General features: G+C 52.0%; 3 protein-coding genes and 1 pseudogene across 3 annotated transcripts; 1 reads left to right on the top strand and 3 right to left on the bottom strand.

Moving 5' to 3' along the window:
- Positions 1-779: 779 nt before the first annotated feature.
- On the top strand, positions 780-2,226 carry SAPIO_CDS0475 (AP-2 complex subunit mu; the record flags this gene model as incomplete). The annotated part of the gene is made up of 3 exons (XM_016783245.1): positions 780-1,116; positions 1,193-2,162; positions 2,220-2,226. 3 exons carry the CDS (start codon positions 780-782, stop codon positions 2,224-2,226), a joined length of 1,314 nt encoding a protein of 437 aa, XP_016646445.1.
- Positions 2,227-4,473: 2,247 nt separating this feature from the next.
- On the bottom strand, positions 4,474-5,035 carry SAPIO_CDS0474 (uncharacterized protein; the record flags this gene model as incomplete). The annotated part of the gene is made up of 2 exons (XM_016783244.1): positions 4,474-4,758; positions 4,991-5,035. The coding sequence occupies 2 exons, from the start codon at positions 5,033-5,035 to the stop codon at positions 4,474-4,476; spliced, it is 330 nt and encodes a 109-aa protein (XP_016646444.1).
- Positions 5,036-9,921: 4,886 nt separating this feature from the next.
- Positions 9,922-10,580, bottom strand: SAPIO_CDS0473 (uncharacterized protein; the record flags this gene model as incomplete). The annotated part of the gene is made up of 2 exons (XM_016783243.1): positions 9,922-10,142; positions 10,238-10,580. The coding sequence occupies 2 exons, from the start codon at positions 10,578-10,580 to the stop codon at positions 9,922-9,924; spliced, it is 564 nt and encodes a 187-aa protein (XP_016646443.1).
- A 5,656-nt stretch (positions 10,581-16,236) lies between these two features.
- Positions 16,237-16,857, bottom strand: SAPIO_CDS0472 (annotated as a pseudogene; the record flags this gene model as incomplete).
- Positions 16,858-17,131: the final 274 nt, after the last annotated feature.

Below are 17,131 nucleotides of genomic sequence, written 5' to 3'. Positions count from 1 at the left end.
TGGCTCCTTTAGAGTTGGGAATCAGCCAATCAGGGCAGCCGGATTCGAGGCTCGGCCGGGTTCTGCCTTCTCGATGGCAAATGGGGCGAAGGTTTTCGAAGACCGAGACTTCCTTCCCTAGCTGGGCCAGGATTCTTAGTCATCGAGTCGTCCAAGGAAGGTGCCAAGTCCATCTTATCATGTGAAAGTCGAGCAAGCCAAGCAAGTTGGGGAGACTCAAAAGATGGGGGGGAAGCGGTTCACATCGATCAACTAATCGTATGAGGTTGCTAGTTATTCTTGGGCAATACCACGCACCAGACTAGCCGTTGGGGCAGAGAATGCCCTGGGCAAGAGGAAATCCGCAAGCAAGAGATTTTCCATCTTTTAGTTTCTGGGTCCTTAACCTGGCTTCGTTCCATGTTTTTCTTGCACTCATCCAGGGGTCCTACCCGTCGACTCGGCCTCGACGGCTTCGAAAGGCCTTTATCGGAATCATGAGACGAGAGACCTGTTGATAACTTCACGATTTTGGTCAGAAGTTCGGATTCTCAAAGCTCCGACACTCCTCGGCCACCTCAGAGGACCAAGCAGTTGTTCAAGGTCACGTGATTCGATGCTGCCCCGCCATGCCGTTCTTAGCTTCTAATGCAAGGAGGTTCAGGGGAAGCAGTCCCCAGACCGCCACGTCAATAACTCGACGGGGTGGTGTACACTACAATTTGCTACCCCCTACTGCTGCTGCTTGCCGAGCTCCGATAGTTGTGTTCTTGGGGGAAATCCTCACCCAACGGTCCAAGATGCTGTCAGGAATTCTCATATTCAACCAGAAAGGCGAAAACCTCATCTTTCGATCGTTCCGGAATGACTGCCGCCCGCGCCTCGCCGACGTCTTCCGCATCCAGGTCATCTCTAATGCGCAGGTCCGATCCCCTATCCTAACCCTCGGAAGCACAACGTTCAGCCATGTCAAGCACGAGAACATCTATCTCGTGGCAATCACCAAGAGCAATGCCAATGCCGCCTTGGTGTTTGAGTTCTTGTACAGGCTGATTCAATTAGGCCGTGGTTACTTTGGCAAGTTTGACGAGGAGGCTGTTAAGAACAACTTTGTCCTCGTCTACGAGCTTCTCGATGGTATGGATTTTGCGCCATTATCAAGATAATCCTCGGATTCAGAGGAGCCACCGCTAACATTTCTCCATTTCCGCAGAAATCATCGACTTCGGCTACCCCCAAAACACCGAAACTGACACGCTCAAGATGTATATCACCACCGAAGGTGTCAAATCCGAGAGGGCAGTGGAGGATTCGGCCAAGATTACCATGCAGGCGACAGGTGCCCTTTCGTGGAGGAAGGCGGACGTGAAATATCGAAAGAACGAGGCCTTCGTCGACGTCATCGAGGACGTGAACCTTCTCATGTCGGCTACCGGCTCCATCCTCCGCGCCGATGTCACCGGTCAGATTGTAATGCGCGCATATCTATCGGGAACGCCGGAGTGCAAGTTCGGTCTCAACGATCGCCTACTGCTCGACAACGACGGACTTCTCAGCCTACCCAGCGGCAACAGGATGGGAACTAAGGCGACAAAAGCTGCCGCCGGCAGTGTTACGTTAGAAGACTGCCAGTTCCATCAGTGCGTCAAACTCGGCAAGTTCGACAGCGACAGAATAATCAGCTTCATCCCGCCGGACGGCGAGTTCGAGCTTATGCGGTACCGAGCGACGGAGAACGTCAATCTGCCGTTCAAGATTCATGCTATTGTGAATGAGATCGGTCGCACCAAGGTGGAATACAGCATCGGTGTCAAGGCCAACTTCGGGTCCAAGTTGTTTGCCACCAACGTTGTTATCCGCATCCCTACCCCGCTTAACACGGCCAAGATCACCGAGAGGTGTACGCAGGGTAAAGCCAAATACGAGCCTTCGGAGAATAATATTGTGTGGAAGATTAGTCGGTTCACGGGCCAGAGCGAATACGTGCTTAGTGCCGAAGCTATCCTCACGAGCATGACGAATCAGCGGGCGTGGTCTCGTCCTCCGCTCAGTATGAGCTTCAGCTTATTGATGTTCACAAGCTCGGGGCTTTTGGTGCGGTATCTGAAGGTGTTCGAGAAGAGCAACTACTCGAGCGTAAAGTGGGTGAGGTATATGACCAGGGCAGGGTCATACGAGATAAGGTGAGTCACAAATGCTCGAGTGATAAGTGAATCTATTTGCTGATATTGTGTCTTTAGATTCTAATGAGTGCTACCCGATTCCATCCCGCACCCCCCACATCAGTGTTAGATCTTCGGCCGACGCTGTCGGCCCTGCTTGGCAAATTCTTGGGGACTACCACCCGGCCTTCCGGGTCTGGAGGCTCTTGGCATTCCGCAATTAGAAGGTGCTTTCAAACTTTCGCCGTCGGAAGGAGAAAGCCGGCCGGATTCCCGGGGCGCGGCGCCACTGGTCTCATTACATATCCTAGAGCAGGCTTCCAACTATTACCGGATACTCACCCAACCCGGCAAATCATCATCAGGTGGAATTCTTGGGCCGGGGAGAATACGATGGCAGCTGCCATCGACGTGACAGTCCTGGATAGTTGTTAGATGTGCGGCAGGAGATCTTGGGAGAGTTATCGAATCGAGACATGGGATTGCATGTCTATGGGCAAAGCTACCCACTAATCGGGTACCCCCCATACTGCGTGTGGCCGCATAATACCGAAGAATAAGTTGGGCTATATTGAGTCGGCCTTCGAAACGCTCTTTGATTAGCCTCGAAAGGCAGAGCGTCCTTCCTACTACAAAGAAAAGTATCTACGATGTATAGAATTTATATGAAACGATTTAAAGATCCAACCCATCGTTCTCTAGCTCTAAGGTCCTCCTGCTGGGCCACTTTGATTCCTGCCATACAGAGCATCTGGTGAGAGAGATTCCGACTATTTCATCCGACTTGCGATGTTTCTCTTCCTCGCGTTTGTGTTTATCAACCAGTTTCAGCCCCGAGCGTGCGAGACAAAGAGTATGCGCTCCTTAATTTGATCTGTGAGAAGAAACCTAGTCCACGGGGTTCTTACCCACAACCCAAGGTCGCCTCACATCTATCCGACATGCAATACACTCGCACCCTATCCCACGGAAGTCGAGCCGTTTGAAGCTCAACGGTTTCCGACACGAACGAACTGGTGCATCCTTTGTATCTCGACCATCTAGGCTATGTAGCACAGAACGGGCGCATGGTTTAGTGGTATAATTCCTCTTTAGCATAGAGGCGGTCCCCGGTTCGATTCCGGGTGCGTCCAATTTTTTTTTCCGTTTTTCTGGTTTGGTCCTTGCCGATATCAGAGATCGGAAGAGTCGAGCATTGGGATATGGGTTCTTGACAGTGGCTCGGGAGGAAGAAAGGGAGACCCTTCCTGGCGTGAGCTGTTTCCCATCGACGCCGAAGAGTGAGGGCTACAATTTTCGGTTTAGTCCAATGACTCTAACCTCATCAGTGGTTTTGCCAAGACAACAACAAGCATTCCTGTCACGTCACTTGGAATGCAGTTGGTTCAAGTCGGGTTGCCAAGAAGGCCGGATTTCAGCAGACGATGTATATTAAAACGACAAAACAGAAACCCCAAAGACACCAAGTTCTTTCCAAGACCCATACGCCCAAACAGATTCATCAAATGCATGCTCGTTCCATCCTACAATCGTCGTTTCACCCAGTTATGAATAAGTGCTTTCTCCCGCTTGACTATAGCCTCCAGCGTGTTTAATCTAGGGTATCTTTGGCTAGGGCGTGATTTGCCGTGCGTGCTTGGAAAAACATCGATTTTGGAATCTTGGGTTCGTCTTCTTCTTCCTCTCCTTGATCACTGCCTCTAATGGCACAATTTCGGACACTCATGGCTCACCGATTTGGCGGGAAATAGGTGTGTTCATTCGAAGAGGTCAAGACCAACGATACCGGGCGCAAAAGAAAAATTCATCTCGACAAAGAAACATGCGAATAGCCTGTTAACAGGTCGACATCGGTGCCGGTCGCCAGATCCGGAGGGTGAGAAAACTGGCTCAGCGAACCAGGTCGACGTAAAAAGTTGAGGTTACTTTCCACGCAGACGACCGCCAAGGAAAAGTAAACCACTGAAAAAAGGGAAAGCCAAAAGTGCCCTGAATAAGTGCTAGTGCCTCCGTTGAGCGTGACTGACTTGCGCGGGCGGGGAATGCGCGAGGTATTCATCAATAGCGGTCTGGCGGAAACGGGGGGTATAACAGGCGCAGGATCCGAGGATGGTGTCGCGAATCGAGGGTCATATTCTAGTCATTCATCCACCCCTTCCAATTCCCCAATTTCAATCCCCACCCCAAGCATAACAGAAGCAGATGGCGCTAAAGAGACAGCCCAACTCCCACACATTTCGCAGACAACCGGATAGAGAGCAGGCAAGAGCAGGCTGAAACGAGTTGGCCAATAACAAGTTCACGAGGAAGGTATGCGCTCTCCTTGAGCCGTTTACTGCGCCTTCTCGTTAAGAGCCACGCTCTTACCCCGTGGCCTCATGACGGCATCCTGAGAAGACATGCGACGATCGAGGGCACGTTCGAGCTTGGCGCCGAGGGCAAGCTTGGCTAGGTAGGCAGACTTCTCCTCGGTGAGAGTGACACGCTGTTGAGAGAGAGCCTTGTTCTCCATGCGCTCGAGACCGTTGGTGATGTCGCGAATTTCGTTTTGGGCGGAATCGGTAGTCTGAATGGTAGGAGTGAAGCTGTATGTGCTGTAGCGCACCGAGGTACGGGCCTGTGAAAGTTGAGGGCAAATCGGTTAGCACGAGCTTGGCAGGCGGTGAAGTGGGGAGAGGCGTTCACAAGGCGCAGGAAGCAGCTGCCTGATGGCGTCACGATCGCATGGGACGGAAGAGTATAATTCATCTCCAGACGTCGTTGACCAGTGCTTCTCGCGACAGCCGTCCGTCTCCCTCGCCATAGAACCCCCCCCCCCAAAAAAAAAAAATCAAGCGCAGCAAACCTACCGAGGGTGCCATGATGGGTCGAGAGGAGTCCAAGGAATTAGGCATGTTGAAATGTGGAGAAGTACTTTTCGGGGGAGACGAGGGAGAAAAGAATATTTGTAGTTTTGGTCGACGTAACACTCCCAGGGACGCAGAGGACCAGAGGCTTGAATCAGGGAAACAGGAACCAGACCAAACAATGAAATGATGAGAGGTGGATACTGTGTCGAGTGAAGAAAGAGATTGAAGTCGGAGAGGAGTATTAAAAGAGGGCCCTTGTTAATAGTAGGGGGAACAATGGGTACAAGTGGATCAGCAAAGGGGGAACGGGGGTGAAAGGCACTCGATGTGCTCGATCTGAAACGGGAAGTTGATCAGCGGTCGTCACAACAAGAACTGGGAATATGATTTGGCAAAGGCTGCGTTAAGAGTCGAGGCGCCTGGGCGTGGTTCCTGAATGGAGAATGGAGCAAGGCGTGAATGAGTTATCTTGCGGGAGGGATGAGGGCAAGAGGGGTGGTTCCGACGAGGTTTAAGGAGTCAATCGAATCGCGCAGGTACTTCGTACTTCGTACTTCAATGCTGGCAATCTTTAGGCAGAATTGGAGGGAGAGAGAGGCAATGAAAATATTGATGAAAATAAGTCGGAAGTCTGGGATGCGACGCTGTGGGCTTAATAGGCGATATGGAGTTCTCCTGAGTAGTGTACTCCCTTGGTTCCTTCTTGGCCCCTTGGTCCCCTCCCTTTGTACTTCGCACACCTGACACTTCGTGGAAGGAACAAATTGGTTGCAGTGTCCACAGTGAAACACTAGCACCAGGCCCAGCGATGAGATTGGAAGAACGGACGCACGGGTCGAGTCTAGAGGCAATGGGATCAAGACGGAGAGAGGATTGATACTTGTGCTTCGGTTCGTAATCTACCCTCCAAACGACATGTACGATGTGATTACTACTTGTGGCTTAGTGTTGATTGAGCAAGGATTTTCGCCTTGTCTGGCTACGTCCGCGTTTAGGCTCTTGTTGGCTCTCGTTCAAAGTAAGAGAATAGACGGTGAGGTGAAGCCACACAGTCTTATTACTTCGGCTTCGTGAAGAGAGCGGAGAGAGGCAGGCATTGGGAAAACCCCCATGTGACTCCAAGTCCCCTTCCGATGCTACGATGCGACGATAAAAATCGATTCCGGTATATTTTGGATTGGGAGATGCCCTCGTTCGATACCCCAAAGAAGACCCTGGAAAACATTATCCAAGCGGGCTCCGGAAGCAACAGCCTAACTGGTCAGTCCTTGCAAAGTGGAGATGTGATAGCGAACGCAAATTGTATGAAGTACTTTGTCGTTCTCCGAAGAACGCACATGCCAGAATGTACTTCATACTTTAACCAGGGATTAACATCCCGCAGGGAAGTGACGAAACGAGGGCTCGTGGCAAGAAAGAGTGAGGGTCTGGTTCTGCATGGTTTCAACGGGGCCTGGGTGCCCTGTTGACTTTGGCGAGCCCCGAAAAGGTGTGAGCCAATTTAGGCTTCCCCGATGTACGCAAGGGTCGGCAGGAAGGCTCATCGCCAGTAATCAACATTTCATGAGCCGGTGATGAGAGGTGCTTCTTAATGTCAGCCATCGCTCGTTCTTTTTGTATTCTTATTTTTCTGATTCTGCTTGACCATGTTTCCGTCCTATTGGGACGTGCGCTGCATACAGTGGCATCTAAACCTCGGGATGGGAATAGACTTTTCCCAACACAAATGACATAACACCGCACATTTAAAGGTTAGTAAAGTACTGCCAGGCGAGGTATCAATAGGACTCGGGACGACTCAGTTTCGGGGCACGTGGTAATGGACGTATCGCTGAGTTCAGTCTCGCAACTGCCCTGTCCGATTTGATGCCCCATCCAAGAATCAAGGTGGACCGCTGTTTCCTTTCAAGTTGTGTAAACTTACGAAATGCGTACTTCGTACTCCGTACTCCACGAATGTCACAATCTACGTATTGATGGTGTGGTGACGACGACGAGAAAAGCAATGTCCCTCCGTTCTCCACCACGCCATTGTCCATCCAAGGACCAAAGGGTACTTCCTACCAGGCCACCGCTACTTCGTACAGTGCAGACCAGTCCCGACTTCTCCGCCAGACCGTGCCTACCCGTAGTACCTACCCGACTCCCGCTTAGCCTCAATGGCGTCAATGGCCTCTTCTTCGCTCCTCCCTCCTTCCACAGTCCAATCCTGCCACCCCCAAGATTCCAGAGGGAGTCGCGGCCAATATCAAAGTCTCGTACGAGAAGGTGAGCGACGCCCAAACCAGACACTGCTTGCCAATTCGAGCAATCATTATTATAACGTCGTATGACCCACCCGTGCGCATTGCGGTTCCAAGGTAATACTAGTTGAGAGGAATGTACGAAGTAATTGTACGGTACTTCCATGGCTAGTGCAAAGAGATGGGCAGATGATGGGGGGCTATCTTGATGGTCAATTTCTTGAAAAAGAGGCACGCTAGGAACGCCAATCCTTCTCCCGGTCACTCGTCCAAGATCCACATCCTCCCCAGGCTACCGAGCCGGGCAGGGCAGAGGGACCATGTCAATTAACGATGTCAATTTGACCGCAAGCCACTATGGAATCGCCGGCTGGAAGGAGCAAGTCAGGCGCCACAGAACACACACTGCATCTCACCTCGGAAGTTCGTACGAAGTACTTGTCCTTCTCTCTGTGCTCACTTCTCACTGAATGTGGGGTTCGTTTCTCTCCCCGATGTCTCGTGAGCCCTCGACTCCAGTCTTCTTCTGTCTTGTTAGCGCGAGCCAAGGCTTTATTGCTTGATCAGACTCTCCTTCCTTCGAGCTAGGCTTTAGTGCATTGTCGAGTCCACCCGCCAAGTCCCATCGTTCTGTCTACCATACCAAGTGCAGTGCAGTAGCCACGGTTCCTGCATACCACCACAAACGGGTTCCATCAGTGCTTGCTTTTTCTTACCTCTGATATCAACTGCCACTCAAGAGGCGCCAACCAAAATACGAAGGCGAAGTCAAGTAAACGTAACGGTCCAAATATTGGCCGGCTTTTTGGAGCCAAGTCCGTCCCTCATCTGAGTATGACAGCGGGGATCATTTGGCCGCCGTCCACCATTTGCCGATAAGCTGGAACACCTGGAAACCCTGGCGCTCGCTTCCAAACTCGCATGCTTCCTCCACGTGGCGAATGATAATAACCCTCCCATCCGACTGCGCCCGCATGGTTTGCTCACGCATTAATGTCGGGGAGATCGCCCTGCCTCGTGGCTTTCATCTATGTTGCATTATGAAGTACTTCGTACTTTCGCCCAGAGTCCTCACTTCCCGCTCAACCGTGGTAAAGTGAAGAAGAACAGCTTGGGGATTGATACCCTCCATCACGGCCACGCGAGAAGGACCGAGCGCATTGGTTAGATTCAGGAACCACACATGTTGATTCATGACAAAGAGGATGCGATACTTCACAAAAGAACTATTCGGACCACCGGGACAAAGGCAAGCCAAGCGAGACCTGGCTCTAAATCTGTCCTTCGTCTATTTTCATTTGACGAGGCTGCTGGTGGACACACAGTTGGAGGTCTCGGATTCATTCTCAACTCCGATGCCACACACACACACACACACACACACACACACACGTAGTTCAGAAAAATACTTTTCTTGCTCGACTCGGCCACGGAAACAATTCGGCGAAACACAAACGTGTAACCAGTTCAGCCCAGGAAGACTTCAGGGGGGACGGGACCTCATCTGACGTTTACTTCGTAAGCTAAAGATCCGTGTCACGACCACGTTCCACTCCGGGAACCACGGTTCTCGGTGCTGGCGGATGCTGCTTGGTTTGATGCCACACTGCACTGCGTAGTGTCGATGCCTACCAAATGGCAGGCTATTCCTTGATTCACACAGGCCATGCCGTATTTTATTGCGGTCCAGAATAGGAAAAGGGGTCCAAGATTCATATGGCATGTTCCTCTTTCCCATATTGTGTGTGCTTCAGCTGGCCACAGTCCTCACGAGAGGCCTGTCGTGCGATCCTTGCATTAGGAGGTTTCTTCAACCAGGGCTCTATCTGATCTATTAGCCTTCTAACCCTTTCGGGCGGCGTCACGAATCTCGGGGTTTCTCCTGGCTGCGAAGTTAAGCTTTCTTGCATGCGCTAATGAGCATCTTACGAAGTACACCACGTCTGTTAACGATATTCCGTATCCTTGGGTCGCTCCGAGCCGAGCGGAATGCATTTAATGGATTGAATTTGAAGAATAATAATTCCCGTTTTAGAAATGTGGAGGGGAAGGCACCGAGTCGGCGAGCTGAAACTGAGGCGGATTCTTATGCTGGCTTTCCTACCCTAGACTTTCGGTACCGGCCTAGCACTCGGGTTCGGAAACACGCCATCTCGGGAGGCAATGGGTGGTACTACCCTGCTGGAAATCTAGTCGCGGGAACTGGCGATATGCTCCCCGAGCTGGAATCGGGAAACCCACCAACGTACTCCGTGCTTTGATGTCGCAGGCATACTAAAGAACCACATTCGCCGGAAACCGCTTTCTTGGCGGAGATGCGCACGCTTGAAATCAGATAATTCCTAGATCACGGATCCTGGATCACGGATCACGTCGGATGATAACTCGTTTCCTCATTAACATTAATACCCAACAAAGGCGCTTGCGCCAAGATCCTCCCGCTTCGAATTTCGGGTCGCCAGGACTCCGATTCCGTTCCGCCTCTAGGGACATCCCATCTGCTTCCTGACGTTCACCCAAGCGGCCTTGCTCAGTCAAGTCTGCGCCGAGCCCGCATGATTTGGTCAAAGCCATCGAACGATCAACGCCCATAACATATCTTTTCTTCCCCCTCCCCGCTTCGTGATGACACAGTCCCTCTAATGTATGTCTCGCTGAGATCTAGTCCTATCTTGGGATACGGTTCCTTCAATGACGCCCGCTCTTTTGACTTTTTTCACCAGCCGAAGCGTCCTTTCCGACGGTGGTGTAGTCTAAGTCGATTTTAAAGCGCGAAGATAAGTCTGAAGACGCTCCGGATGACGACTCCGGGTGGGCTGAAGCCAACGAGTCGTGACCGGTTGCACGGCTGCTGCCTCCTTTCCGGACGCCCCCATATGCCATATCCGGGGTTGGCGGGTTGCTCATGCCTGTTTTTTTATCAGTCAGGCTCCGCTCAAACCCAACTACGCGATGGTCCAGCGACTCCTTAGGTGGGGTCGAGACGAAAATTTGGTTCACTTACTAAAATGAGTGCAGTTCTTGCAGCATCCGTGGTCGCAAGTCGTCTCAAATGCCTCGACCTCGAAAGTCTCGGGGTTCCTCTTGAGCCTCGCCGTCGGCATCGTGCACCATCCTTGCGTGTTGGGACCCTGCTTGCAAGCGCAACACGTCCAACTGCCCTCCATGTCTTTGAACTGGCAGTTCTGAAGAGGGCAGTTGGCGGTAGTCTGTTGACTCGGAGCAAAGGTCGTACTTGAGCATGGCGTCTCATAACCCGTGTCCGGGTCCTGTGATGCCGAGGGACAGTAGTGCCATGTCACCGAGGTATGCGAGCAAGGGTGGATGCGGGGTTGACCGTGGCACATACTGAAGACGAGGATGTCTGGCTTCGTGTGTTGGATAAAGTGGTTTTCTGAAGACTTTGTGTGGGGGGTTTCCCTATTCCACCCTCTCTTTCCCCTCTTTGGGTTTATTTTTCGGATTTCCCCCAAAGTTTCAAATGAAGGGTGAGGATGGGAAATGACGATGCGGGGCCGGAAGCAATTCGCCGATTCTCTGTGCTCACTCGCGCCGCCCGGGCTATTCTTCTATGGGGACCAAAGGATTGATGACGAGTTTGGGATTTTTTTTATTTTTGGAGGAGGTCGTCGACTAGATCTCGAAAACTTCTACGCATGCCAGTGCTCGAAAGAAAAAGAGAGCGGCATCTTACCGAGTTATCTTGACGAACTTATATATCCCGAGCTCGCTCAGCTTTCTTGGAGGTCGGAATTTGCTTCAAGAAATCAATTGATCAATCATGGAGCTGTCAACCAACCAAGACTCGTTTGACAACATCTGCCGGGGACTTGAGGACGGAGGAGGGTAAAGTTTTCTCAATGACAAGCTGAAGACAAGAGCTCGTCAGACCCGTCAGACCCAATGCGGCATCAAGGCGTCGAAAACGCCTCGCCACCTTCAAACAATCATCAGGTGGGATCGATCTCTTCTCTACAGCGAAAAGCACGTTTTTTTTTTTCCTTGACAAGGATAGAGCGGCTCCGACGAACCGGGGAATTTTTTCGGTTCTTTCTCTTGCAGTTGTTGCAAATCCTCCATCCCAGGCACCCTGCGACCTACGCCCCCACCACGCCGGTTGCGCGGCGTTGGAAAGCGTCGGTCCCCGGCTCGAAGGCTCCCACTGGCTGGAGCATGGGGTTCTTTTCAGCTCGATTTTAAATTCACTTTTGTGTGGTAAGTCCGATCGATGGACATGGGATGTGCATACGACCAAGCAATGGAAAAGGCCTCCGGGACCCACTGCGGCAAAGGTGTCAAACCCGTTGGAAAATTCCCCGGAATCAGCTGTGGACGTACGTTTATTCAGCTTTTGTCTGCTGAATGTCCTGCATAATGATGTTGGCAGCACCAATGTGCGTTGATTCCCCCTTCGAGATGCTCGGTTCCCGGACAGGATATCCTTCCCGCGACAAAGAAACTGGAAGGGGAAAAATATTAATTGCATAAAAGGGATGCAAATAGAAAGGAGAGAAAAGTGAAAAGGGCGCGACTGCGGGAACCATCACCGGGACTAGCTTGGCGACACTGATCCGACCCTAGACGGAAATCGCACTCGCCTGTCTTCGCCTTGGCCAGTTACGTTTGAGTGCTGAATACCACCCAAAGAAGCCCTCGGGGCTCGGTCTCAACGGCCGACAAGGCAGATCTAGAACCCCGAGGTAGGACTAGTGGGTGTGGTGGATGCACCGCTGGCAGGGTGTGGCATCGATGAATGTGATTGTCTGTTCCGGAGGGCGGATGCAGCTACTGGTTCCCGGTTGCTGGGTTTTTAATTGACAAGACCATCGAACCCGAACAGCTGGATTCGCCAGACGGCAGGCAGCCAGCTCGGATGCTCTCGCAGCAGTTGTGACGACAACGTCGAGGACCAGACCTTTCTTTGCTCGTCTTTGATGGCCGAGCATGGTTCGGATCATCTTTCTTTTTCTTTTCTTTTTCCCGCGTTTCCGAGGTTCGGAGAAGGTATAGGAACCGAGACACAGAAGAAAACTATTCGCGAGCTACTGTTGGATCCCGCCAGCCCACCGTGGCGAGAGTGCTCGATTATCATGCCCTGTTTAATCCGCGCGGCATCAGAAATTGACGTTGATCTGCTGCCCGAGTGTCTGGTTTAGGGCAAGACAATGAGCAAACATTACAAGTGCCAACTCGAAAAAAAGCAATATCTGAGCCTATGGGTCCTCTCGCCATCGTACTCGATCCGATATTGATTGCCTGAAAGATAATCGGCCAAGGGCAACTGATCACTTCTTCGGCGACTATCCTGACTTGTGACCCACCTTTCCCATCTGACCGTTTTTTATGCTTGCTTTTTCTTTTCTTTTCTCTACCAATTTCTTCTGCCAGATGTACCACCCACCACCGAACCCTTGGATTCAGCTAATTACAGGGGGGAGAGAATGGTGAGGGGTCACTTCCGGTGATGATTTGGAATAGTTTCCGTCAACACGGCGAAACTCCTGACAAGGCGAGGAAGACGAGCCTAGATGAGCGCGTTTGTCCCTTTCTCTTCGGGCTATCTGGGCCATGCTACGGAAAGGGTAGCAACAAACGAATGGAAGCGTCGTTATCACAACACTGGCGATACTGGCTTGAGGGTAGAAAGGAATTCGTGCCGAGTGGCGCATTGCGGTGGATGGCAAGGCTATCCGAGGCTCCGCGGAGGGAAGGACGGGAGAGGAGAGGGGAAAGGGAAAATAAACTACCATCGGGTGATGCCGGTTTGAGGTCATGATGAATTTTCGTTTCACCATCAACGATTTTAGAAAAGATAGATGCCGGAGATATATCCCCTTCTCCGGAGCATGCCATACCCTGGTAACCCGCATCCCTCGCTCTCCCCCCTCCATCCTGTTTCTTTAAGTCACAGCTGACCAGGGGACCCCGAGTCTTCCTATGCCCTCTTCCAGGAAGAGGATATTCGTTGAGTGACGGAGCTGTGGGAGTTCGATGATATCCAGGGCCTTCTGCCATGAAGGAATGACATGGTCGCAACCCAACGGAAGCATCTTCAGCTGTCTGCGAGCTCGACTTTGCCGCATCTCGAGACAGACTCCGGCACCCCGCCCGGCGTCAGCTCGCTGTGACCAACCCATTGCATACCTTTAGGAGCCAACCAGCTAGAAGAGAAATGGCCAAAAAGGAAGTTGCAGCAAGGCCTAACCAGGATTTCCAGACCAAAACTCCTTGCCAATTTATTTTTCTTCTCCACAACACGTAGAGGCATAGACGGCACAAGCACAAGCACATGCACACGCACCCACACACGCACTCGTACATACATTCAGACAGTCTTCGTCGCCGCTTCTTCTCCCCTCTTCCCTTCACCCGTTCCTTCCCCCCTCCACCCTTCCCCTCCGCTGCCTGAAACTCGCAAGACTTGCCTTTCCTGCTCCCCCTTTCCCCTTTCCCCTTCCCTACCCCCCTTTACCCCTCCCCCAGAACACCACTGTCCTTAATCCACGGCCGCCTCGCAAGTCGTACAGCATATATGCTCGCACTTATACTGACTCCCATCAATTAGCATGACGCAACTACACCTCCCCCTCCGATTCCTCGCCTTCCCGCACCAGCAGCAGTTCCAGCACCGGTTGCGGGCCTCGTAGGGACAGTAGGGAAGCAGCGGACAGTCGGGTATTGTCCGGGGATCTATGTCGGGGGGTGGTGGGTCGGGGATGTTCGTCGTCACGACGTTGGGGCAGGTCGGACGGGGCGGCACGACGGCGTCTGATGGGCTCTTGCCGCCGGCGTGGATGGGGCGGTGGGCGGAGGTGGAGAGGGGAGGGGCGGCCGGGCAGTAGATTGTTACCCTGCGGACGTGTTCGCAGGGGAGGGTGTAGATTATCTTGGTGCACATGTTTGCTTTCTTTGGGGTTTCTTCTTTCGGGCTATTTCAATTGTTCTGTTCCTCTTGTGTCCCTCGAGGTCTAGCCCTCTGCGACAATCGTAGTTGGCGGGGCTGAAATATGGAGGGGGGACAATCCCGGTTTAGGGAAGGGAAGAGAGAACTAGCTTCTTCCCGGAAAGCTCGTTTGAAACCACTCGACCCCTGGTTTCTCTGTCGATATGCCTTCTTTTGTATATCTCTTGTTATAAATTAGGGAGATAAATATATGCTTCGTAAAATGAATGAGCGCGAAGAAAAGAAGAGGGATAAATCCAGCCGAGTCAACGGGGGGTGTGCAGAAATGGAAGAATAAAAAAAGGAATAAAATATGTAGAATCCAAAAAAAATTGGACAAAAGGGTGCTTTCTGTTTCTGCCCACCAGTTCAGTTCGCGAAGCACTTGAATTAGCGGGAGGCTGACCGGAAGAGCACAAAGCCGAAGGGCTGCATCAAAGACGAACAGAAAAAAAAAGACGGGCAAAAAAAAAAAAAATGGTAAAAAAAAGAAACGTCAATTAATACCTTTTTTTTTAGCGTGGTCTTCTTCTCCCTTTCTTTCGCAAGCGGTAATCCTCCTTGGCGAACTACGCGTACACTACTTCGTACGTCCTTAAATGATCTGCAGCAAGGGGGTGTGTGACGGGAAACGGGAAAACAAAGGTGGGAAAGCCGGGAGTTCCAGGAGCCGGGGAATTGGGGGTGTTTCCGATTTGAGAACTTGGGGGGTGTTTGTGGCTGGAAGCTGGTCGTCGTTATCGTCGAAAATGAAGCGGGGGATAAGGAGGGAGAGAGAGAGATCGGCGTTAAGAATTGAAGGAACTTGAAGGAACTCGGGGGCCCTGGTTTGTTTTGGGTCTGGGTTATGGGTCGAGAAGAATGAGCGATTTAGGAGAGCGCGGCAAAGAAAGAAAGGTGAAAAAAGTGGTTTTGGACGTTTGGACTGTTTGAAGCTGGAACGAGTTTCTTGGCGATTCGGCGGGCCGTGGAGGAGGGACGAAGTGATTGTTTCGCACGAGGTCTGGAATGAGGCGGAGCGGAAAGAGGCGGACTTGCGGGAGAAGCATTTTGGGGCGCAGTTGTGAGAGAATGACACTACTTCGTCCACTACACACATTCATATGTAGATCAAGGCATGAATATGCGGTTCATCATATCCTAAGGCATGGTTCATCTTTCCTGCCGGTCTGATAGAAGAACCTCCTCGCCCGCTTTGGGCGACATGAGCCCGAATATCTTCTCTTTCACTCCTTTGGGAATATTCTCTTTTCGGAGCCCGCAAACGTGGCCCGGTATAAGAGGGATCTGCAGTGTAGGATGAGAGAGACTAGAGATGGATAACGGCACAGATCCGAGATAAGAATCATAGCGCTGAAGCACTCCCCCTCCGAACTCCGAAGACGGAGAAAGTGTGGAGATTTAAAATGCAAGCTTAAACACGACCTTGTCCTGGTCTCGAAACGAGCGCTCTCGAGAGCCGCACGGAAACAACAAATGAACAGACAGATGAGACACACAGCAGGAAGGACACTACGCCGTGGTAACGGTGCTGGTGTGCAAGAACCATCGCAAGCTCCTCCCAGACAGGACGACAAGTTATTACTTGGCCATCTCGACTTCGAGGACAAAGGCCTTGACGCATATCTCGAAGTGAACATAGCTGATACTTATGCCGCGATACATCTTGGAAGAGGAAAGAGAAAACAAGGGAAAATCCAAGGGTGCGGGCCGAGCTGAGAGGGAGAGGCAAAGAGATAAGATCAAATAAAGCCTAGGGCGAGATTGCTCCAGTTCAGCTCGAGACTGCTATTCCCCTTTCCTCTTGGAATTGAGATTATACTTGCACCACTAGGTAGCTCAGGACACGGCCTGTGAACATTGTACTTCGTAAACCCTCCTCTATTACGTATATTGCTGTTTGATGACTTGAGAAAGAAAAAAGAAGAAAAAGGAGGATATCCAATGCAAACCCTAACCTAGCGATCAAAAAGTAATAAAACTGTGAGAACCTGGGTAATTGGCTCTTCGAAACCCGCGCCTTATTGCTATCCTCGCCCTCACCACGTCCCGTCCTGTCCCTACGACTCAACCTTGGCCTTCTCAATACTCTCATCAATCTCCCTCGACAACGCAACCAAATCCCCCTCCTCCCCCTCCAACTCCAACGCCCTCCCCACCCACTCCTTCGCCTCCGCCAACCTCCCCATCTCCATCAAGCACTTCCCCCTCCTCCACCAAGCCTTCGTATTCCCCACCCTCTTCGCCTCCACGCTCGCCTCGGCATCCACGGCCCCCTCGGGCCACCTCCTCAGCGCCATGCACGTCTGCGCCCTGTTCGCGAACAGCGCCGACGACTCCTCCCTCACCAGCTGCGACCTCTCCCACGGCGGGCGCGACAGCGCCATCTGAAGTCCCATCGTGTACAGTTTTCCCGCTTCGTCATATTTGCCCTTGCGGAATTCCGCGTTGCCGGCGTCCCGGAGCCGGTGCACGCCCGCGCTGCGTTTGGGGTTCACGGGGATCGGCGGCGGGGGCACGCCCAGGGGTCCTTCGAGGGTGTTGAGCATGTACGTGAGCATGTTGAGTTGGGCGAGTTCGGATTCGAGGGTGCGGGACGTGGGTTGCTGGGGGCCGGGGGTGACGGCTTTGGTTTTGGGGTCTACGGAGAGGGGGAGGAAGTCGAATTTGTCTTGGTCCATTGTTGCGTGGGTGTGTGAGAGGGTTGTGTGGTTTGGTGTTTTTTTTTTTTTTTTTGTGTTGTTTCGGGGGCGAGGTACGGTTTCGAGGTTGGGTTTGTATGTTTCGTTGAGGGTTCGAAGCTACTGGGCGATTGCAATTCTGCACCCAATGTCGAAAGAGCGAGGATTGGAAACTTGTTCGCAGCTCTTCGGGAGCAGGGGAAATCAACGAGTTTGCGGAAAGCGCGATTGCGCAGGTGCGGCTCGAGATATAGAATGAAAATTGACTCTTTTC

The sequence above is a fragment of the Scedosporium apiospermum genome, assembly GCF_000732125.1.
Source record: "Scedosporium apiospermum strain IHEM 14462 chromosome Unknown SEQ_SAPIO_0022, whole genome shotgun sequence".
NCBI lineage: Eukaryota > Fungi > Ascomycota > Sordariomycetes > Microascales > Microascaceae > Scedosporium > Scedosporium apiospermum.
The sequence above is the reverse complement of the archived record's forward strand: the minus strand, read 5'-3'. Positions and strand labels throughout refer to the sequence as shown.